The sequence below is a fragment of the Schistocerca americana genome, chromosome 1 (assembly GCF_021461395.2).
Source record: "Schistocerca americana isolate TAMUIC-IGC-003095 chromosome 1, iqSchAmer2.1, whole genome shotgun sequence".
NCBI classification, from domain to species: Eukaryota; Metazoa; Arthropoda; class Insecta; order Orthoptera; family Acrididae; genus Schistocerca; species Schistocerca americana.
In genome coordinates this window covers 91,675,704-91,700,570 of record NC_060119.1, presented here as the reverse complement: position 1 = coordinate 91,700,570, position 24,867 = coordinate 91,675,704, and the positions used below count along the sequence as shown (strand labels likewise).

At 41.9% G+C, this 24,867-nt stretch overlaps 1 protein-coding gene across 1 annotated transcript; it reads right to left on the bottom strand.

The window, feature by feature from the left end:
• Window positions 1-24,703, bottom strand: LOC124601460. Its single transcript, XM_047136251.1, has 3 exons — window positions 24,128-24,703; window positions 20,529-20,777; window positions 1-144 (listed from the first exon to the last, which is right to left on the bottom strand). The coding sequence occupies exons 1-3, from the start codon at window positions 24,701-24,703 to the stop codon at window positions 1-3; spliced, it is 969 nt and encodes a 322-aa protein (XP_046992207.1).
• Between the last annotated feature and the right edge of the window lie 164 nt (window positions 24,704-24,867).

Below are 24,867 nucleotides of genomic sequence, written 5' to 3'. Positions count from 1 at the left end.
TCATCTAACATCTATCGATATAACAGGTCCCCTGGGTGGAGTAAAGTAGCTGGTGGCAGTGCATGATATATTTTTGAAGTACTTGAAGATGTATCCCACAAGGAACTCAACATCAGTTACAATAATATGAAATTTGGTCACTGGCTATACACCACATGTCAGAAGGCTAGTTACACTGCTGTCTGACAATGCTGCTTACTTTAAGAGTAGTAAGTGGAAGCAGTTTCTGAGGGAAGAGAATGTTGAACACATATTGGTGAATATTGAACATATATTGGTGACCCAATTAAATCCAAGTGCAAGTTCCAAGAAGAGCATTTTGCGGGGACCTGCTAATCAACATACCAAGTGGGCAGAATATGTTCTGCTTCTGAGAATATGTATAAAAATTTACCCCTTGAGTCTAATGGCTACACTCCAGCTGAAACTATGATGTCAGATGTAGAGTCAGACAAATGGGTGAAACCCTTGCCACAGATATATACGCAAGTCACCAAAGAAGAAAAGATATAATTGTGTGTGTGGTTAAAGAAACATGCATATTTGAGGTAGAGACAAATCTAACAAACAGTTAAAAACTGTATACCAACACAAGGAGGGAGAGTAGGTCCTGCTTAGGAGGCACCCAAAGGCCTCAAGCATTGAAATAATTAACAAAAAGTGGCTGTTGTTATATACAGGACCACATGCAATCATGAAAATAAGTTATGAAGGATGCTACCTCCTGGTGCAGGTAGAGACATTAAGGGTGTTAGGATTACATCCTCATAAAGATGTAAAATCCTTTGTACCTAGAGATGGGTAATAGGCCTCACTTAAAGATAAAGCCTAACCTTGTAAATATATAAATAGTTATCTTAATGCTATGTTCATTTTTATTATGTATGTATATGTTTTATATGTATCTGTATGTGTTATCTGTTGCAGGACTGAAATATAACCAAGTACATCACATGAAAAAACTCTCTATTGTGAAGGTAATGTCTTTGTTATTAGTTTGTGAGGACAGATTAAGGTCAAAATCTGACTGGAAAATAAGCAAGCTATATGGTCCTCAGTGTACTTGCTGCTTGTCTCCAACCAAAAACATAGTAATGAGGCCAGAGATTATTTAATTTTCATGATAAATTTGTCAAGAATCTGTTGAATGAAGCCTAGTTGTCATTTCTTTTTTTTTTTTTTTTTTTTTTTTTTTTCAAAAATTACAAGATTGCTCATGAACAAGAAACTTGGGACTCATGACATCATATCCTATCATGAATAAGTAATGAAGAAACTACAGAAAGCTTCTGCATTGAATGTAACAATGATTGTAAAATCAGATGAACTGAATGGTCCAAGTGAAATAATGGTATTAGTTTTCTGTGTGGGGGGAGAACTGGCTGCTTATATAAGCTCAAAACATAACAAGATTTCTGTCAAGAAATATGTACTGTATTTACAGATTAATGTATAATATATATAATACCTAGAATGAACTTTCTCCATATATGATGTATGAATTGTGCGAGTAAATGTGTATTGCACGTGTGTAAATCAGGAATGCCAAAGAAGCAGTTGAAATATGTAAATGCTCCCAGTGGCTGAAAAGAAAACTCTGTGAAATATTCCCATGACCAAAAATGGAACTTATCCACATTAAATGACAGAGAAATAACTCTGAACAGTGATAAAGACTATTTAGTGTAAGTACTTCTGTAAGTTAAAGGCACACCACCATTTTGGACAGAATTGCCATATAAACACATTGGCTGTGAAGTACGAACTGTCAAACAGTGTGCTTCACCCTCAGCACCAAGCCACATGTTATTACAAAACATCTGAACTTTGAGAGAACAGGTGTACTAACATTAAAATGTAAATTCTTTAAGTCTTCACACATCTGTGTAGCAAATATATGCAGTGCATGCAAGTGAAATCTAGTGTGAATCAAACCATGAAACATAGTGTTTTGCAAAACTATCATCACAGCGAGAACCCTATGACCTGAGTGTTTAAAGATACTGATCTAGTGACATTCAACACAACTCACACAGAAACAGTTGCTGATGTTACATGGATGGCTGGAGAGTCGATGACTAATAATAACACCCTCTTTACAGCTATCAGTTAACATCTTTGTATGATGAGAAAGTTGACACTCGTTTGACTGTTCTTTCATGTTCACATAAGCAGACGTGCTGATGGACAAGACATGCTGACAAAAATAGCTGATCGATGTGAGGGGGCAGTGTTCGCTCCTCACACCAACACTGGGCAGGAGTTCATCACCACTGATCGATGCAAGAGGGCAGGGTTTGCTCCTCATGCTAACACTGCACAGCAGTCCATCGGCCAGCGACCTGTTAACCGAGAGCGTGCTCCTGACCACCATGCCACCACCCCAGTGACACCATTTATCGAAGAGCCTCAGTCTACAATGCTACAAGATTGTTCAAATAAACTGCATTAATCAGAATTGTAAATTGAAAAAACTGCCAAGCCTGTCAACAAAGTGTTTTCAGAACTTTATTCTCGTAGAGCAAAATAATTTTTTTTTTTAATTTGAAAATACGTATTCATAAAATAATGGATACAATTTGCTTGTGAGAAACAGTTGCAAAATGCAAAAGACAACTTCGCCTCATCAAAGAGTGATTACAAGTAAATGTTAATGATTTCATAATTGCAATCTGAGAGTATAGCAACATAAATTTTCATTTTTACTTAGATGCAGTTTCACATTCTTGTGGAAGCTTAAATAGAAACAGTTTGAAGACTCTGGGCAGGGATTTTATACCCAGGTTTTCCCCATTCATGTAACTCAGATGGGGGAGCATAAGCTATGATTTTCCAGGGATTGTGTATTGTTACTAAACTAATCTCATTTGAAACAAATGAGGAGCTAGCAATAGGTAAAGTAATGCCCATGATCATAACATAATATCTGTTGCTCTCAAATTATGTTTGTGAGATGTTGTTTAGTGCAAGTGGTAAAATGTGTGTGTAAACCTTAAACATCCATATGGGTGGAATACCTGTACACAAATAAAACTATGGTCAAGACATCCCAGACAGCCATTGTACCGATACCTGGTGATGACATTAATTAAAGTTAACATTATTATTTGCTGAAATATTTTCAACTATACACAAAGTTTTCAATAGAGGTGTGCATAAAGAAAAAAGGAACTAAAATTACTTTAAGTATAATGTTGATAAGACTGGCATGGAAATTTTATAATAATAAACTCTTTGTTCAGTGTAATTAGAATGATCAGATTTTATTTGTTTATCATTTGTACAATGACAATGAGTTCACTATTAGGTTTCTCTTGTTACGGAATGCATCAATGGTTGGCCATTGAAGATTGTAAGCCTGTGATAATTCAATAATTGTTAAAATATATGATAGAAAGAGCTATTACTGTTTCATTTAAGTAGAAGTCCTTTCCTGTGCAGGAAATAGTACGTTTTCCAATTTTCAGTGACTGCAGCAGTGCGGAAAGGTTGCGCCAATAAAAGTCATTGTTGGCAGCCATTACCAGCTGTAAAATTTCTTTTAAGGTTTTCACAGCTTCTTTCAGACATCAGTGCCTGAGAATGTGTAAATAATTTCTCTTCAACAGGCCTTACGTGAATATATAAGTAACTTTAAGGCATTTGCAGTGTTTATTGTAATTTTTGGACTATCAATTTAGTGATTCAAATAGGCCACTTAACAGTGATTGATTACCATTTTGAAGAAAATATTTTGAGGTAAGGAATAATAAATAATTTACATTTCTTTGTGAGGAGACAAGAGTATTTCACCATGTGACGCCCTTGAATAATGATTTTTTCTCTTGCTTAAGTTTGCCAAAGATACCTTGAAATTTCAAATAACTTCCGGGAATTCAGCCAGGTAACACTTTCAGCGACCGCCGATATTTCGGCGGGAGAACACCCCGCCATTTTCAAGGCAAACTGCAACGGACAGGCGACGTACATGCAAATTTAATACCTCGGTTCTCGGACCCAAGCAGGAAAGATAACACACACACACTGAACACTAGTGCCACCAAAGATGGCCAAAGTCAGAGCTATCGATAGTGAGACTATGAATTCGTAGGTGAGGTAGCATTGAGTCTGTCCCTCTGTTTCTTGACAAGGGAGAGAGCCGGATTCCAAACAGAGTTTAAACAGAAACCTCCATCCCTGTTAACAAGGTTGCTCGCTAATTTAATCTCAACTGCCTCCCGAATCACACTGTCCCAATAGCTGGACGTGCATGTCAATATCTCAGTGTTATTATATAACATGGAGTGACCAGTATCCAAGCAATGTTCGGCAATAGCAGATCTATTTGGCTGCTGTAATCGTGTGTGCCGTTTATGCTCAGTACATCTGTCCTCCACGGTCCTGATAGTTTGACCAATATATGCCATGCCGCAGCTACAAGGGACACGATATACACCCGCCTTACGCAGTCCAAGATCATCCTTAACGGAACTCAAAAGTGCTCTAATTTTAGATGGAGGTCGGAAAACACATTTCACATCGTATTTCCGTAAAATACGACCGATCTTATTGGACGTGTTTCCTACGTAAGGCAAGAAGGCAGTAGACTTAGGTGTTGACTCAGAATTATCATCAATCACCTGATGTACAGTTGGTCGATAGCGCAACGCACGTTCAATCTGTCTATCACTGTAACCATTTTGACGAAATGTAACTTCAAGATGGGACAGCTCAGCTGGCAAAGTCTCAGCGTCAGAAACGATATGTGCCCTGTGTACCAAGGTACGAAGTACCCCTTCACGCTGAGCCGAATGGTGACAACTATTAGCTTGTAAGTACAAGTCGGTGTGAGTACGTTTCCTGTAGACTGCATGTCCCAATGATCCATCATCCTTCCTCCTAACCAACACGTCGAGAAAGGGAAGGCAACCATCCTTTTCCACCTCCATCGTAAAACGAATGTTCGGGTGGATCGAGTTCAGATGTTCTAGAAAGACATTCAAATTCTCCCTACCGTGAGGCCAAACAACGAAGGTATCGTCAACGTATCTATAGAAACAGGCGGGTTTTAAAGGCGCCGACTCCAGTGCACGTTCCTCGAAGTCTTCCATAAACAAATTTGCGATCACAGGAGACAACGGACTACCCATCGCAACTCCATCTGTCTGCTCGTAATATTGGTCATTAAATAAAAAGTAAGTGGATGTCAACACATGCCTAAAGAGATTAGTTAAATCAGCACCAAACCTGGCTTCAATTAACCGCAACGAATCAGACAGAGGAACACGAGTGAAGAGAGAGACCACATCGAAACTCACTAAAATATCAGAGTCATTCAGCCTCAGTCCCTCCAAACGACGTAAAAAATCAGCTGAGTTCCTGATATGATGTTCACACCGTCCTACTTGTGGACTCAACAGAGATGCAAGATGCTTGGATACACGATATGTCGGGGCGTCGATGTTACTCACTATAGGACGGAAAGGAACCCCTTCCTTATGAACTTTTGGAAGGCCATATAACCTAGGGGGAACCGCACTATAGGTGTTAAGCCTCTTGATTGTGTCCTGCGGCAAACCACTTTTCTTCAGGAGGCTGTTGGTCTTTCTCTCAACACTTTTCGTGGGGTCAGCATCGATTCTGCGATACGTTGAATCAGATAGTGAACGTTGCATCTTTTGTACATAATCATGTTTATTTAAAACAACGGTGGCATCGCCCTTGTCAGCAGGTAAAATAACAATACTGGGATCAACCTTGAGAGAGCGTAAAGCAGCCCTCTCTGCTGCTGTTACATTACTCTTGGGTGGACGAGCCCTAGTCAAAACATGGCATGCCTCCCTCCTAACTTCCTCTGCAGCGTCAGGAGGTAGTTTGCAAACTGCCTGTTCAATTGAACTAATAAAATCAACTACCGGCAAATTCTTCGGAGTGGGTGCAAAATTTAATCCCTTCCCTAGCACGGATAAGGTTGCGTCGTCAAAAGATTTCTCTGTGAGATTTATCACAGAACGTCGAGATATAAGATCCGACTCCGCGCGATGAAAACGTTCAAACTTTGCCAAATGCCGGGCAGTAACGGAGTTGTACTCCCAGTCAGCTTGGGTCCATGAGGCACCGTCCAACCAATCCCAAGTGAAATCAGACACTTCAGATGCAACCATTAAATGAAAACGATACAATTCTTTGGAAACAGAATCCAAACGTCGACGAGTAAAACGAATCCTTTCGCGAACAAGAGCCAAGCCAGCACGTTGCTTAATTCGGTTGGCGGCAGGAGAATTAATATGGTGCACAACCTTAGCAAATGTTGGGACATGATTTTCATCACGACACATCAATAAAATCGACAAAGCACATTGCAGTCTAACTCAACAGCTACGAAGTTTATCCAACTCACGTAAACACCGATACATTTCCTCCCCGTAGAGGTAAACAATGTGAGACCTGAGTTTCTCCTGGCGTATACAACTTTCAAATAACTTCCGGGAATTCAGCCAGGTAAGTTGGATAAACTTCGTAGCTGTCGAGTTAGACTGCAATGTGCTTTGTCGTTTTTATTGAGGTGTCGTGATGAAAATCATGTCCCAACATTTTCTAAGGTTGTGCACCATATTAATTCTCCTGCCGCCAACCGAATTAAGCAACGTGCTGGCTTGGCTCTTGTTCGCGAAAGGATTCGTTTTACTCGTCGACGTTTGGATTCTGTTTCCAAAGAATTGTATCGTTTTCATTTAATGGTTGCATCTGAAGTGTCTGATTTCACTTGGGATTGGTTGGACGGTGCCTCATGGACCCAAGCTGACTGGGAGTACAACTCCGTTACTGCCCGGCATTTGGCAAAGTTTGAACGTTTTCATCGCGCGGAGTCGGATCTTATATCTCGACGTTCTGTGATAAATCTCACAGAGAAATCTTTTGACGACGCAACCTTATCCGTGCTAGGGAAGGGATTAAATTTTGCACCCACTCCGAAGAATTTGCCGGTAGTTGATTTTATTAGTTCAATTGAACAGGCAGTTTGCAAACTACCTCCTGACGCTGCAGAGGAAGTTAGGAGGGAGGCATGCCGTGTTTTGACTAGGGCTCGTCCACCCAAGAGTAATGTAACAGCAGCAGAGAGGGCTGCTTTACGCTCTCTCAAGGTTGATCCCAGTATTGTTATTTTACCTGCTGACAAGGGCAATGCCACCGTTGTTTTAAATAAACATGATTATGTACAAAAGATGCAACGTTCACTATCTGATTCAACGTATCGCAGAATCGATGCTGACCCCACGAAAAGTGTTGAGAGAAAGACCAACAGCCTCCTGAAGAAAAGTGGTTTGCCGCAGGACACAATCAAGAGGCTTAACACCTATAGTGCGGTTCCCCCTAGGTTATATGGCCTTCCAAAAGTTCATAAGGAAGGGGTTCCTTTCCGTCCTATAGTGAGTAACATCGGCGCCCCGACATATCGTGTATCCAAGCATCTTGCATCTCTGTTGAGTCCACAAGTAGGACGGTGTGAACATCATATCAGGAACTCAGCTGATTTTTTACGTCATTTGGAGGGACTGAGGCTGAATGACTCTGATATTTTAGTGAGTTTCGATGTGGTCTCTCTCTTCACTCGTGTTCCTCTGTCTGATTCGTTGCGGTTAATTGAAGCCAGGTTTGGTGCTGATTTAACTAATCTCTTTAGGCATGTGTTGACATCCACTTACTTTTTATTTAATGACCAGTATTACGAGCAGACAGATGGAGTTGCGATGGGTAGTCCGTTGTCTCCTGTGATCGCAAATTTGTTTATGGAAGACTTCGAGGAACGTGCATTGAAGTCGGCGCCTTTAAAACCCGCCTGTTTCTATAGATACGTTGACGATACCTTCGTTGTTTGGACTCACGGTAGGGAGAATTTGAATGTCTTTCTAGAACATCTGAACTCGATCCACCCGAACATTCGTTTTACGATGGAGGTGGAAAAGGATGGTTGCCTTCCCTTTCTCGACGTGTTGGTTAGGAGGAAGGATGATGGATCATTGGGACATGCAGTCTACAGGAAACGTACTCACACCGACTTGTACTTACAAGCTAATAGTTGTCACCATTCGGCTCAGCGTGAAGGGGTACTTCGTACCTTGGTACACAGGGCACATATCGTTTCTGACGCTGAGACTTTGCCAGCTGAGCTGTCCCATCTTGAAGTTACATTTCGTCAAAATGGTTACAGTGATAGACAGATTGAACGTGCGTTGCGCTATCGACCAACTGTACATCAGGTGATTGATGATAATTCTGAGTCAACACCTAAGTCTACTGCCTTCTTGCCTTACGTAGGAAACACGTCCAATAAGATCGGTCGTATTTTACGGAAATACGATGTGAAATGTGTTTTCCGACCTCCATCTAAAATTAGAGCACTTTTGAGTTCCGTTAAGGATGATCTTGGACTGCGTAAGGCGGGTGTATATCGTGTCCCTTGTAGCTGCGGCATGGCATATATTGGTCAAACTATCAGGACCGTGGAGGACAGATGTACTGAGCATAAACGGCACACACGATTACAGCAGCCAAATAGATCTGCTATTGCTGAACATTGCTTGGATACTGGTCACTCCATGTTATATAATAACACTGAGATATTGACATGCACGTCCAGCTATTGGGACAGTGTGATTCGGGAGGCAGTTGAGATTAAATTAGCGAGCAACCTTGTTAACAGGGATGGAGGTTTCTGTTTAAACTCTGTTTGGAATCCGGCTCTCTCCCTTGTCAAGAAACAGAGGGACAGACTCAATGCTACCTCACCTACGAATTCATAGTCTCACTATCGATAGCTCTGACTTTGGCCATCTTTGGTGGCACTAGTGTTCAGTGTGTGTGTGTTATCTTTCCTGCTTGGGTCCGAGATCCGAGGTATTAAATTTGCATGTACGTCGCCTGTCCGTTGCAGTTTGCCTTGAAAATGGCGGGGTGTTCTCCCGCCGAAATATCAGCGGTCGCTGAAAGTGTTACCTGGCTGAATTCCCGGAAGTTATTTGAAAGTTGTATACGCCAGGAGATACTCAGGTCTCATACCTTGAAATGTTTAGCTTTTCAATAGATAACATAAACATTTTATGTATAACATTTTAAAGTGCCTCATGCTGTGCATCCATAGCAATGCTGTGTGCCATAATTTAAAACAAAATTAAAGGATCAGAGCAGATTTCAATATAGTGTCCCGCGGTTGCAACAGCAACTCTGCCCTATTCTGAGGTATATACACTGAAGCGCCAAAGAAACTGTTCTCTAGGCATGTGCATTCAAATAAAGAGATACGTGAACAGGCAGAATACGTCTCTGCAGCTGGCAAAGTTGGTGCAGTTGTTAGATTGGGTAAATCAAGATGTAAGTGTGTTTGAACATGGTGTTGTACTTGGCACTCGAGTGGTGGGACACTGTATCTCTGAGGTAGTGATGAATTGGGGATTTTCCCATACGACCATTTCATGAGTGTACCATAAATATCAGGAATCCGGTAAAATATCTCCAACATTACTGTGGCCAGAAAAAGATTGCAAGAATGGGACAAATGATGATTGAAGAGAATCATTCAGTGTGACAGAAGTGCAACCCTTCCACAAATTGGTGCAAATTTCTACGCTGGGCCATCAACAAGTGTCAGTGTGCGTACCATTCAACAAAACATTGTCAATATGGGCTTTCAAATCCGAAAGCCCACTCATGTACCCTTGATAATGCACAACACAAAGCTTTATTCTTTGCCTGTACCTGCCAGCACTGCCATTGGACTGTTGATGGCCGGAAACATGTTGCCTTATCAGACAAGTCTTGCTTCAAATTGTATTGAGCAGTTGGACATGTATGGGTACTGAGACAATCTCATGAATCTATGGACCCTGCATGTCAGCAGGGGACTGTTCAAGCAGGTGGAGGCTCTGTAATGGTGTGGGGCATGTGCAGCTGGATTGATATGGGACTGATACGTCTAGATACGACTCTGAGACGTGACACATATGTAAGCATCCTGTCTAAACACCTGCTTCCATTCATGTCCACGGTGCATTCTGATGTACTTGGGCAATTCCAGTGGGGCAATGCAATACCCCACACATCCAGGATTGCTACAGAGTGGCACTAGGAACACTCTTCTGAGTTTAAACACTCCCGCTGGCCACCAAACCTCCCGGACATGAACGTTATTGAGCATATCTGGGATGCCTTGCAACATGCTATTCAGAAGAGATCTGCAACCCCTTGTACTCTTATGGATTTATGGACAGCCCTGCAGTATTCATGGTGTCAGTTCCCTCAAGCACTACTTCAGACATTAGTCGAGCCCATGCCACGTCATGTTGCAGCACTTCTGCATGCTCACGGGGGCCCTATACGATATTAGACAGGTGTACCAGTTCCTTTGGCTCTTTAGTGTATTTCACTACTGGAATTTTCCATATAATTTTTCCCTCTTTAGTATAGATGTAATAAAAACAAGTACATTTAGGCACCAGTACAGTGAGTCTGGAGGTTGATAGAAGGATCCAGTTATCATTTTGTGCCCAACCCTGGTATTGAGTCTTGCCAAAAGAAACTCCCATGCAACTTCATTTCTGTTTTGGTAAATTTGAGTTCTTGTCTACTGCAACAAATACATCACCTATATTTCCCATTAGCTTATCCTTTCTGTATACTCTAAAATTTTTTGCAAAGGTCTTACTGCTGTCAACTTTGGGTTTCTGTTCATTGTATTATGTGAGTTTCACTGTTCTTTAGGATTGCTCCAAACTTGGGCACTTTGTTGCGAATGCTTCAGCATTTAATTGCTAGGATTTTAATACTTTTGCCTGTGGAGGGCATGTCTTCGTATCTTGAACCGATACTTCCATGTTTCCTACAGCTACCATTATCTAGTCTGAATAGAGAGTTGCCTAATCTAAAAAAAAGTCAATTGTGTCCACCACACACACCGTCAGATACCTGTGTAGCAGCTCCTGATGTGCAGTGCAAATGGCTCTGAGCACTATGGGAATTAACATCAGTTGATGTGTAGTGCGCATCTGACCCATGTATTGGGGACCTTACAGTTATCAACCCTGTGGTGCAAGTCCAGGAAGTCACAGCCTTCCTATTCACTGGTTCAAGCCCTCCAAGGTGCCATGATCTGGTCTGGGGATGATGCTCCTGATTGTGAGCTTCATTGAAAACGAGTGTTGTATTCTCTCTCTGTCACTGGAATGATCCAGGTGTAGAGGTGTGGACTGGATGACCTCCATGGTCAATGGTGGAGTGGCCAGGAAGGGTGGAGTTGCAGCGGCACTGGCTAGATGCTCGGTTGTTGCCCAATGTGTTGTCATGAAAATTGCATTGTTTAATATCATATATATAATATCATAGGGGACCTCAATGCACATGTTGGCACAGACAGGAAAGGATTTGAGGAGATAATGGGACCAGAGGGCTGGGGGAACCGAAAAAGAGAAGGAAAATTGTTGCTGGAATTCTGCAAGAGGAATGGGCTGACGATCGCAAATTCCTGGTACAAGAAGAGAAGTAGCCACAAAATAACTTGGTACAGTGGAGACTGGTCCCAAACTTCAGTAGTAGACTATGTACTAGTGGATAGGCAGATGATGAGCAACCTCACAGATGTTAAGGTCATTCCATCTGAGGCCTTAGACAGTGACCATCGGCTGTTGGTAGCCACCCTGAGAGAGAAAAAAGATAGGAGGGCAACAGACATACAGGAGAAAAGGTTGAAGACATGGATGCTAAAAGAGGATGAACGGAGGACCCAGTACCAGACACTGATCAGGAAGAAGCTGCCAAAGGAAGATCAGAGAACAGTGGAAGAAGAATGGGGAGATTTTAAGAGGACTCTAGTTGAGGCAGCTGAGACTGTGTGCGGAAGAACTAGCACAAAGAGGAGAAGTAAGGAAACCCCATGGTGGAACAACATATGTAAAGAGGCAGTACTTCGAAAGAACAAAGCCTTCAGAGAATGGTTCCAGACCCGAACAGAGGAAGCTAGGGTAAAATATAAGGAAAGCAAGAAAGCGGCACAGACCATAGTAAGGGCGGAGAAGAAGAAGTGGATGGAAAAATGGACAAGAATGTTAGAAGAGGACAGTGAAGGGAACAAAAAAGTACTTTACACCATGGTAAGAAGTAAGAGGAACGACGGAAGCGAGTGCCTGAGGATTATGGATAATAATGGAAGAGTTGTGGAGGAAATGCATGAGCTCAAAAAGATTTGGAAGGAGTACTTTGAAGATCTGTTGAATGCCGCCAAGCGGATAACTAACAGCGATGGAGAGCCTAAGGCAGCAGACGATTATAATAGTGGGGAAATTGATGATCTAACTTGGAATGAAGTGGAAGAAGCAATAAAGAGGATGAAAGGGGGCAAGGCACCAGGTTGGGACGAAGTAACAGTGGATGTGATACGAGCAGCAGGAGAAGTAGGAACCCAGTGGCTATACAGAGTGCTGAGGGTGGTGTGGAAGGAGAACAGAATTCCTGAGGATTGGAAGAAAGGAATTATAGTCCCGATCTTCAAGAAAGGGGATAAAAGGAGATGTGAGAACTACAGAGGAATCACCCTGCTATGCCACTGTGGAAAAATCTATGAAAAGATCCTGGAGAAGAGAATAAGAAGCAGTATTGAAAGTAGACTGCAAGAGGAGCAGTATGGTTTCAGACTGGGAAGATCAACAACGGACCTCATATTTGCGGTAAGGCAACTGCAGGAAAGGCACTATGAGTACGGGAAGGACTTAATCATGGCCTTTTTAGATATTGAGAAGGCGTATGACAGTATCTATAGGGACAAGGTCTGGGATGTGCTGAACGCAAAAGGGATAGATGAAGAGATAACACGAAAAGTCAGAAAAATGTATGAGGGAAGTGAGAGTTGTGTGAAAGTGGGGAGGGAATGTACTGCATGGTTCAAGCTGGAAAATGGGCTGCGACAGGGAAGTGCACTTTCGCCTTTATTGTTTATTATTGTTATGGATGAAATCCTACAGCAAGGATCAGATGCAATTGGAGATCATAAAATGAAAGCAGTGATTTTTGCCGATGACCTGATGTTATGGGGAAATTGCGAGAAGGAGGTGCAAGAGCAGTTGGATGTATGGGAGGCAACGGCAGCACAATATGGAATGCATTTCTCTGCAAAGAAAAGTGAAATAATTGTCACAACAAGGAAGAAGAATAGGCCAAATGTGGATGTAACTTGTGGAGGGGAAAAACTACAAGTGTCAGAGAACTTCAAGTACCTGGGAAGCATGATTGAAAGTAAGGGGGGAAACGCAATGGAAATAAATGAAAGGTGCAGAAAAGCAGGGCAGTTCTTCAAATGCATTAGGGGGCTTATTTGGAGCAAGGAGGTGCCACAGAAATCCAAGGGAATTATATACCGAACCTACTTTGTCCCCATATTCGCATACGGAAGTGAGACATGGGTAATGCACAAAAGCGACAAAAGTAGAATACGAGCTAGTGAAATGAAGTTCCAGAGGAGCAGGTTGAGTGTAACAAGACGAGACAGATTGTGAAATGTGTATGTGAGGGAAAGACTAAAGGAGGAACCAGTACACGACGGGATAGAAAAATCAAGACTGCAGTGGTATGGACACATGAAGAGAATGGATGAGGGAAGAATTCCAAAGAGGATGTTTGATCTGCAACTGGAGGGGAAGAGACCCAGGGGAAGACCAAGAGATAGATGGGTGAAGGGAGTGAAGGAATGTGTGGCGAGAAGAGGAGAGAACTGGACGAAAGTGGAAGAGGGGGAATGGTGGAAAGACAGAACACGATGGAGAGGCTTGTGTTCTCGACAGACCCAGCCAGTGGCTGGAAACTGTCCAAGATGATGATGATGATGAATATCATATATTACTCACGAAACTACAACAGCCGTGACTGTGCTTGGAAGATACAAACCCCATAGCTGTGGACTATAATCAGCTGGCAAGGATGTGCTGAGGTAGAAAAGTGGCCTGTTGTCACTGTAGCAGATCAGGGTTTAGTTACACTAGATACTGAGCGTCAGTGACAGAGGGGAGCAAAGGTCATCATTTTGTCAGGGATGGCAGGAGGGGAGGCGACACTTTGTGGGCCGTGGAATGGATTCATTACTTGGCTCAATGGGTCAGATGTCAGAGAAACATTGGTGGTTCCACTAACAGTCACTTATTGCGACATAATACCCTTTAAACAAACTCAACTCCTCCTGGCTGTAGAGTGGCGGAGTCAAGGCATGCAAATTCCAGTCACCACTGGTACGGTGATGGTTCGTGTTGCAGCAGCATGCCAGTGGAGTATTCTTCCATTCAGTACAGTGTCTGTGACTTGCTGCAGTGGCAGCACAATCTTCTCCTTGTGAGTCTCGTAGCCTTATTAACCACTGGCTATGGCGTGGTACAGTGTACTCCATCCCAGTATAGAACCAGCCAGGCCACAGTCCCTTTACCCTTACCAGCCACCTTGGTAAGAATCCACATGAACTTCTTCTGGTAACAACTGAGATGGTACCTTCTGCATTGACCTGCTGGCCTCGTACTGACATCTTCTTCTGTCAAGCAGCAAAGTATGATGTCTGCTGACTAGCCATCAATCCATATGCCCAGGTGACATTTCTTCATGTCTTCTTTCTCCCCTTGAAGGGCCTCTTTCTACTCATTTGTATGAGATATTTATTCAGTGTTTTTGCCAATGTTGTGGAGTTTCTAGGGTGGAGACTGACTCTTCAGTCATTGATCTATGCTTCTCATGTTGAAGCCTAGATTGCTGATGTGTGAACTGCACTGTGAAAAGTTTCTATCATGAAAAAGCTACTATTAATTTATATTGTTATAAATTATAACTGCGTGTACTCATCCTCACTGTCTTGATCTGCCACTGCAAGTCATCCTGTGGTACATGTTGTCTACTTTACTTGACTGTTAAGTCAAAATAAGTAATACAGTACTTACATTTTTGTTTTGTTTCAGATAACTTTATTTTAATTCAAAAAAGACGTAAATGTTACATGCACAAACTGCTCTCTCCCTCCTCTGCTAACATGGCTTCCCATATATATATGATTCCAAACAATCCTCATCCTCGGTATTGTTAAAAAAGGGCTCTTTAACAAAATTACAATTAAAGCTCTCATTTTAAAACCAATAACACATTTCAACAACTACAATAGCTCTTATAGAGCAAATACAAAATTTAATTTTCAAGTATATAATAACTTAACTGTGTATAAATGCTCAGATATGTGGTGTTAACAATCCTCTTACTATTTTTATTAATTAAAATAGGTTCATGGTTTGGGGAATGTTCCTACCAATTACAGGACCTACACCCCTCAATACAGTTATAATATATTAACTGGTTTCTTTGTATCCATTCCAAAAGTACATGTTTACCTACTCCCCTATGTCAGAAATTACTGTTTATGTTCGAAAAATACGTGTTTCTGAAATTGGTTTCAATGGACTGTTCCATTTCAATACCCCCAAAACAGGTTTGTGCAACAAAAAGTTGTACAAAACCTTTTCTGGTCGACATAACAGTACTCACTGTGCAATCAGTTGGAATAACAAGCAATTTACATAAGATACGAGATCAGATTTCTGCTTAATCTCCAGAATGAAGTGTACACATACATCATCATGAAATTTGAACTATGTTCACAACCAAATATGTAAAATTATCATAAATTATTTTGTATCAGATTCAACTAGATTAGACAAAATATTAATTAATAGCACAAAGAAAGAACAAGTTAATTCATAGAATTTTTCTGTAGCTTGTATTTCAGCATGAATATGAGGAAAACCTATTTCAATCAGAAGAATTATCCAATGGAAGTTAGCTAAATTGGCCTTGTTTCTGAATAATTATATCTTTCATTAGAGCCTCCAGGTTCTCTTGAGTGCAATGGAGACACTTATGTGTATAACTCTTTCTCAATATTGCCGATGCATTGTGGAACAAGCAGTAGTATCGGATACTACAATACTCAAAATCCATATTAAATTGTACTTGCAACCTCCTAATTTAGGCAGGTGCACCAAGTTGTTCTTAGTAATGCACAGCATTAGACCATAATATAACCAAAGTGTTCAGTCTCGGCTCATTTCACTCTGTATGACCATCATATTTCATGTAATTGATTGTTTTGAATAGAATAGTTCAATTCAGAAAAATTCCAACTGTTCATACTTTAATATTTCCTGTCTTAAATCTCATTTTGCAATGTAACTTGTCCTTTGATAATATATCACTAAAATTTATACTAGTACAAAATTTTCAAGTGCCAGTGCACTAATCTTTGCCCTTTACACTAACATTTACACATAATACTGAACAATCACACCTCCACAATCTGCCATCTGGGCCAACCAAATAACAATTCACCACAGAGCCCACCTGGACCATCTGTACAAATATTGACCAAGCCACAGTACACAGACTTTTTCAGGGCTCCCTGGTTCATCAAATACATTATTGTAATATAGTACAAGCAATTTCTTGAAGTATATAGTTCCTCAGCAGTTTGTCGCGTCCCAAGCGTGGGTATTGCGAGGGATTGAGCGACACGGTTCGTGGATGGGATTTTAGCCGGTTGACCTTAGTGGGAGGGAGACTTTTTGATCTGGCTAAGATGTAGAAATCCCTGGTTTTCACAAGGCTATGAAGGTGGTAGAAATTAAAGTCTTGATAACTTTAACAAATTGCAGTTTATTCTAACTGAATACAGCTCACCCTAACTGCGCGGTGATTGCATTCACAGGAAGGCCAAGTCTAACACAGAGACGGTGACTGACACCACCGTTCCGACTGCCTACTAGAAGTTCTGCAACGTTTCGTAACACCCTACGTTAGAGTCCCGCGGCTACGCCCTGACGCGCTCCAGCGACTATCTCCGGCTGCCTGCCTACAGCCCGTTCCCCAGCCCAAGTCGGCTGCTGCTATCTAACTCTTCGCCCTCACCAGACAAGACCCGACACAAGACCTCAGAGCGGCGTGCTCTCGGGTTTTGTTAGCGTTTCCCCTTCGACTCCGCCAGCGCTTGGCCTGACATAGCGTCGAAGGCAACGTGTCCTTATTTGGGATCGTTAAAACATTGTTGTTGCTATTGTTCTTCAGAGGCTGAGTGGAGGGGCAGAGGCGCCTCTCCCTATATGGTCACGCACTGCGTCCTGAGCCCTTCATTGGCTCCTCATGACGTAGTGCGGTCCCCACCAAGGGCCCTCTTTCTTTCTCTCTCCACTCCCAGACCTCTCTCTCTAGCCAGGAATGCTTACTGTTGATACTTTTTAATTGATTGCTTATCATGAGTCCCTGTCCGCCCCTCGTGGTCTCGCGGTAGCGTTCTCGCTTCCCGAGCACAGGGTCCCGGGTTCGATTCCCGGCGGGGTCAGGAATTTTTCCTGTCTCGAGATGACTGGGTGTTGTTGTGTCGTCTTCATCATCATCATTCATTCCCATTACGGTCGGAGGAAGGCAACGGCAAACCACCTCCATTAGGACCTTGCCTAGTAAGGCGGTGCGGGTCTCCCGCATCGTTCCCCTACGCTCTGTAAAGAAGCATGGGACTTCATTTCCATTTCCATCATGAGTCCCTACACAGACCTTCGTTTGTATCTGCTGGCTGTTTGCTTTCTTATCAAGCGCCGCTGCCCAGCAGTTTGACTGCCGCCTCGGCTGACCCCTCGGCCACGCCTGGCGTTCAGCGCTACAACTTTAACTTCTTCCTACGTACTATTCTCAAGGTACTGCAATTAGACTTGGCTTGTTCCTGTGGTTACAACACCTCCCCCGCCAGGGAAATTGGCGTTACTCCTCAGAGTACCGTCAATTGTGGTTCTCTCAATTTTATTTGCTTACATTTTCTTTTGTTACATCAACACTTCATATGTTTCTTTTTCTTTCATATACACTTAATTCCATTAAGTTCTTTGTGAGACACAATCATTTTATACATACATTTACCAAGATACACTTTTCTTCTTTTTTTTTCAATTCATTGCTACAACAATTATTTATCAAACATACATTTATCAAGGTACATTTTTTTCCAAGTCATTGATACAATTACAATCAAGGTACATTTTTAAAAACATTGATACAAATTACCATTTTCATTCAACAAATACGCACAGTTTCAAAAATGGACAAAACACTAAAATAGATTACACCTTTTCATAAGACACCTCTAATATATTTTATCTTTTGATTTTACTTAACGCCTGTTTCTGAACAGAACTGACTCTTCTTGGTTTTTCCCACATCTTTCGTATATTACTACCTCTTCAGTGTCTTTATTAGCTTGTCTTCTACTTAAGCTAGTCTCTGGATATTGATTTACTATAGTGTTTCTTATACATACTTTTCCACAACAGTTACTATCGTCAAAGTACTTCCATAAACTTTTGAAGCATTCTTTACAGCATTTACACTTTTTACAACAACATGTTATTACAATAACAATGACTATTGCTATAGCTATGTATGTAGTTACTGAGTAATGGGTAAAGTATCTGGAGTATTTTAGTTCTTCCTCCTGCCTTTCTGCCATCCGCTGGACATCGTCCAACCTTTTCCCAGCGACTTTCAAGTCGTCTAATTGTGTTACTACTTGCTCCAATGGTAAATCTAACGTTAGCATTGAGACATTTTTCTTTTCTTCGTTTACAACACAACAGTCAAATTCAAAATTAATTTGAGGTATTATATCTTTCTTTGTTACGTTACTATGAATCACTCTATCTATTTGTATGAACACCCTCGTTCCATACCCTTTACATTTACTATAAAAACTTATCTTTCCTACCCCTTTCATTAATAAATCCTTCGGGGGTTCCTTTCCACATAGTATTGTCAGTCCTTCTTCCTTAGGAGCTACATATAGCCATTCGTTACTGTTTAGATGGGTCCAAAGGCTCTGATTCAGTGCGACAATTTTTCGCACACAATCTTCCAGAATTTCTCTTACCGGTTGTAATAATTTGGCTTCGCATTCCTCATGGTCGAATGTCGATAGCAATGCAAATGACTGTCTGCACAGTCTTCTGTTCTTACTCAATTCTTTACATTTTAGATCATCTGCAGAAAGTTTCGCGTACTGCCTTTTGGATTCATCTATCAGTAGAAATTCTTTCTCTGGCTGTATGTATATGTACCTTCCTTTCATATTTGGAATCTCCTTTGGTAATGGGAGAACTCTGTACAAATTGAAATTATTATTACCTGTTAAAGGAATATTAATTACGTACCCTAGTATGCTACCGGAAATGAAAACATCTAATTCAATTATTCTTAACAAGAGGTAGCCTGATGGCTCCGCGAGAGGAACAGGAAACTTCACGTCCTTTAATTCGTCTGGGATTAAACTTAGATACTTCACAATTTGTACTGGATTAATGATGTGAGGCTGAAGTATTCCCTTTTGAGCATTTACAATGGCATTTATCATTTGCTCGTACTCTTCTTCGATTTGGCCAAACACTGCCGCTAATTGTAATACTTGTTCCGTTACAGTGGCAAAAGTTGCTACTCGTTTGAAACCCATATCTGTTTCCTTTACGTATTCCTTCATGAATCTTTCTAGTCTCTGCATGCCTGTCCTTAGAATGTGTTCATTTGATTCTAGTGTATATACTGTTCTGTTTACTCCCGCTAATGTGGCCCTTACCACTGCCACTTGTTCCTTAGTTAACCTCAGCAACCCTTCCGAGTTCTTTTCCATAGCATCTATTCTTTCCTTATAGTATGCTGCGTCCACTTCGTCCAATGTTCCGAACAGTATCTTACTTACCTGTCCGACGAAGTTGAATACTCCTCTCTTTCTTCTGGTTTCGTGTTTTGTGAGTTGCTGTACGAGTTGCTGTAACCCTGTAATCTTTTCTACGTGATGTGTAACTTGCTGATCTAATACTCCACATTCTATTAATCCAACGTTTAGTTGTTTCAGTGTGTCACGGCACCTCTGTACCGCTGCCTTACCGTACCTCTCTGCTTTTTGAAATCTTTCTGTTATTACATCTAAGTTAACATATGTGACTATTCTCCATGTGGTACTGTATATCTCTATTTGTCCTACGTGATCGTAATATAGTCCTGATGAACTTGGTATTGAGGTCACTTTGAAATCGTTCGTTTCGTATCCTGATGCAACGAAGCTGTATGTTGCTACCACTATGATGAATTGCACCACTTGCCACTTGAGTGCCATACCTCAAAATTTAAAAGAACTGTTTCAGCCTGTTGGCATGTACTTTTGTTTCCTTATTTCTCTTAACTCTTGTGAGTACGTTGGGACCTCCCACTTTTAACACTTCAAATGGACCTCTCCATTGCGAATCTAGTTTCCGAGATCTACCACGTCTCACTGATTCGTCGTGTAATAACACCTTGTCCCCTACATTAAATTCTTTTGGGTTCTGCTTCAGATCATACTGTCCCTTACTGATTACCTTACTCCTTATAATAGAATCCATAGCCACTCTATGGGCTTCCTGCATTCTTGCTCTTAGCTTATTGACATACGAATCATAATCGTAACTTACCTGCGGTGTTTCTTGCTGCAGTACTCCTGGTATGGTAACCTTCCTTCCGTACATTAACTCGAATGGTGTATAACCTGTGCTGCTGTGTGGTGTAGTGTTGAACACAAAAATTGCATACGGCACCCATTTGTCCCATGAACTTTGATCTCCTGTTACAAAGTGTCTGAGATATTCTACAATTGTTCTATGACTCCTTTCTAGAGCACCATTTGACTCAGGGTGGTACGCTGTAGTATTTATATGTTTTACCTTCAACAATTTACATACACTTTTAAACACATCACTCAGAAAATTCGATCCTTGATCTGTTAACAAAACTGATGGAATCCCATACCTTAATACCATATTTTCTACAAATGCTTCTGCTACAGTTTCAGCGTCTTGCTTGTCAAGAGGGACTGCTACTGTGAATTTACTCAGATCGTCTTGGAATGTTAGCATGTACTTTTTCCCTGTACTAGATACATCTAGTGGACCCACTATATCCATTGCACATTTTTCAAATACTGTTTCAGCTGTGTCTGTAATTTCTAAAGGCATCCTTGTTTTCATTTGTGTGTTTTTGTTCTTTTGACATGATGGACACTTCCTAATCTAATTTTCAATGTCCCGCTTCATTCCGCGCCACTGCTTGTACGCTTTTATCCTCTCGAATGTCCTATGCATTCCCTGGTGCCCTTCCAAGGGATTATCGTGCATCTCCTTTAATATACTTTCCTTTTCTTCGGGGCTAATTTCCTCATTACTATTTGTTTCCTGGTCTATCTCACCTGACACTTGCACTTGCCGCACGTTTACGGAACTCTGTTCCGCCTCAGCTTGTGCTACGGAGGTTCTTTCTGCCTCCACATTTCGCTTTGAACTTATCTCTTCCTTTCCTTCCTGCCTTATCCGGCTTAACGCGTCTGCATTACTGTTTAGCCTTCCTGGCTTATATACTACCTCGTAGTCATACTCTTCGAGCTTCAGTCTCCACTTTAGGAGCCTCGAGCTCGGATCCTTCACACTAAATATCCATGTTAGTGGCTTATGGTCTGTCACCACTGTGAATTTTCGCCCATACATGTATGGTCTAAACTGCTTTACCGCGTACACTATAGCCAACAACTCTTTTTCCGTTGTACTATAGTTCAGTTCTGCTTTGTTCAGTGCTCTGGATGCATATGCAATCGGCAAGTCTTCGCCAATCTTTTTCCCTTGCGATAACACGGCTCCCAACGCTGCGTTACTCACATCCGTTGTGATTATAAACGGTTTCGTAAAGTCGGGATACTGAAGTAACGGAGGATTCACTAATTTCTGTTTCAGTTCCTCGAACGCATTCTTCTGTCGTTCTCCCCATTGGTATTCTACTCCTTTCTTTAAGAGCTCATGGAGAGGTTTCGCAATTTTGCTGAAATTTGCAATGAAACGTCGATAGTACCCTATCAATCCTAGAAACCCTTTTAGTTCTTTTGTTGTTCTCGGCTGTGGGAAGAACTTCACCTTCTCCACCTTTGCCATATCCGGTGATATTCCCTTGTCCGTGATACAATGACCTAGGAAGATTACCTCCTTCCTCAGAAATTCACACTTGTCCGGTTGCAACTTCAAATTGTGCTCTCACAACCTGTCAAATATTTCCCAGAGTTTTTCGTTATGCTCCTGCAGGTTTTTCCCATAACATACTATGTCGTCCAAATAGACAAAACATTTAACACCTTGTAAACCTGCCAATACTGTGTTCATTAGTCTCTGGAAACATCCTGGGGCTCCTTTCAGTCCCATCGGCATTCTTTTGTATTCGTAATGTTGATAGTTTGAGCTGAATGCCGTTTTCTCTCTGTCCTTCTCGTCCGTCAATATTTGATGGTACCCGCTCGTGAGGTCAAGCGTCGAGAAGTACTTGGCTTGCCCTAATTGATCCAGGATATCGGAGATATTCGGCAGTGGAAATGCATCGCCTACCGTGATGTCATTTAATTGTCGGTAGTCCACTACTATTCTCCATTTCTGCTTGCCACTTGCATCCAACTTCTTTGGAACTAACAGTAACGGTGCGTTCCATGCGCTCTTGCTTTCGACAATTATGTCATCCTTCAGCATTTGTTCTATCTGCTCTTTAAGCACTTCCTTTTGCGCTTCAGGGATCCTGTACGGTCTAGCGTTCACTACCTTCCCCGCGTGTTCCGGCGCAATCGGTATGCTATGTTTCACTGCAGAAGTATAGGACAGTTTGTCCCCCGGTAGATGAAATACATCTCCGTACTCCGTGCAGATCTCTGCTAGAGCACTCTTTTCTTCGACGTTCAAATGATCCATTCTGAGTTGCCTTCGCAACACACTAGCACGACTTTCCGTCTTACCTACTGCATCAGTGCTGCATTTTACTTCGCATACTTTCGCTATTCTTTCTAACTTTTCCGTTATTAATCTGACATTTCCTAGTCGAACTCTGTCCTCTGACACGTTCAATGCACTTACTATGCATTTCCCATTTCGCACTTTTACTAAGGACTCAGGTACATGCACCCCTTGTGCAATCTCCTGCCTCGGTATGACCATTTCTCTTTCGATTCCCCATGGTACCTTTTCGTCCACTTTCAACAACATTATTCTTTCTTCCCGGGGCCCTATCTCCCCGCCTATTTCTGAATCTGCTTCTATCTCTTGTCCCTTTGGTTCTTCCTCTACTACTAAGTGTATATCTCGCCCTTTTAGTCTTATTACCTTACCCGCATAGTCCAGCTTGACTCTATGCTGTGTTAAGAAATTTCTCCCTATCAATCCATCGTGCAGAATGTCTAGACCTCTACCGTACACGTGAAATTTCTGTCTCACCTTTTCAGATCCGTCTATACTTAAGTTTATTTGTACCGTGCCTATTGTGCTAATGGCTTCACTCGTTACACCTTTTAACCGAAGCTTTTCTGTTTCATTGATTCCAAGCATACTCTTTACTGGAATACTCGTCCTCTTTAGCAAACACAATTGTGCTCCTGTGTCTATTAGTAACTTTAAATACTTCTTTAGTTCTACGCAGTACAATACGACCACGTCGTTTTCTGTTGCACAGTCGATTACCCTCACTGTGGGTTTACCTATCGCAACAAGGCCCGACTGCGCGGCCTTGCCGCCTCTTAGTTTCCCTGTACCACCTTTCCTGTTTTACTCGATACTGGCACCCTGCCTTTTCTCCAGGCGTGCCAGGGCCCTTCGTGGCAATCCTTCGCATAGTGGCCCTGCCGCTTACACTTAAAGCACGCAACATCTTTTACTCCTGTGCACGGAACTCCGCAGTTCCCTGGTAAATTACACTGTGGACATCTCCACTCTCGTAACCCTCCATCGGTTTCACTGTGATTCCCTCTGAATTCCCTTACATCTATCGGGTGAACTTTCCTTAACCGCACCCTGCATTCCATGTCTGTGTGTCCCGGCTTGTCACACCCATAGCAAAAGTTTGTAAATTCTTTACCCGTCACGGCTCGTACTCTATGCTCTGGCCTGCTTTTCCTACACTTGCTGGCTATGTGACCCCTCAGCCCACAATTGAAACATTTCAACTCTTTACTTTCTCTCATGTTTTTTACAGCTTCTTTATTTCGAGTGTACGTTACCCTCGGGGCTAGTCCCCGCTCTTTCATGGACAATATCGCACTCTCTTCCTGCAGTGCCAACTCCACTGCTGCTGCCAACGTAATTTCGTCGCCTCTGCTTCTCACTATTGTTTGTATTCTGTCATTACTTAAACCCTGTATAAAGCACGCTCTTCCTAAGGAATCAACTAGTTCTATTGCACCTCTCAAGTTTTCTCTGGCCGTAACTCTGTTTACTGCTTCTCGAAAGTCTCTCTGCATTTCATCAATTCTGCTTGCCCACATTGCTATCGGTTCCCCTTGTCCTTGTCTGGCTTGGAAAATTTTACATGCGTAGTAGTCTATAGTACGCTTACTGGCATAATTTTCTTCTAAAACGCGTTTCACCTCTTGCCACGTACCTGTGCGTTCACGCACCTGCAATCTCGACCTGACCTCACCGGTTATCTTTGCTTTAACGAACTTCAATAATGTTTCGTGTTCCTCAGGCTTTACTAATTCAAAAGCTGCATCTACATTTTCGATAAATTCTCTTAAATCCTTCTTGTTCCCTTCGAAAACTTTCGACACAATACATAGGGCCTCCTTTACTGACATCTTACCACTAGTGGAGGATGACGCAACTTCATTAGTTAGGGGCATCTTAACTAAGTTAACACTTAACACAACAAAATACAATATTCTTAATACAGTTTTACAAGTACCGCTTCTCTTGTGGTGCGCCGTCTGCTCTGTTGGCTCGCGTCGTCCTGCGCTGCTTC

Coding starts and splice junctions, on each gene's coding strand:
- LOC124601460 (XM_047136251.1), bottom strand. CDS start 24,703: ATGTCAGTAAAGGAGGCCCTATGTATTGTGTCGAAAGTTTTCGAAGGG. Junction 20,778..24,127: donor AGCGGGGACTAGCCCCGAGG/GTAACGTACACT, acceptor AAATTGTTGAAG/GTAAAACATATAAATACTAC. Junction 145..20,528: donor TGCAGCAAGAAACACCGCAG/GTAAGTTACGAT, acceptor TGTGGTGTATAG/CCAGTGACCAAATTTCATAT.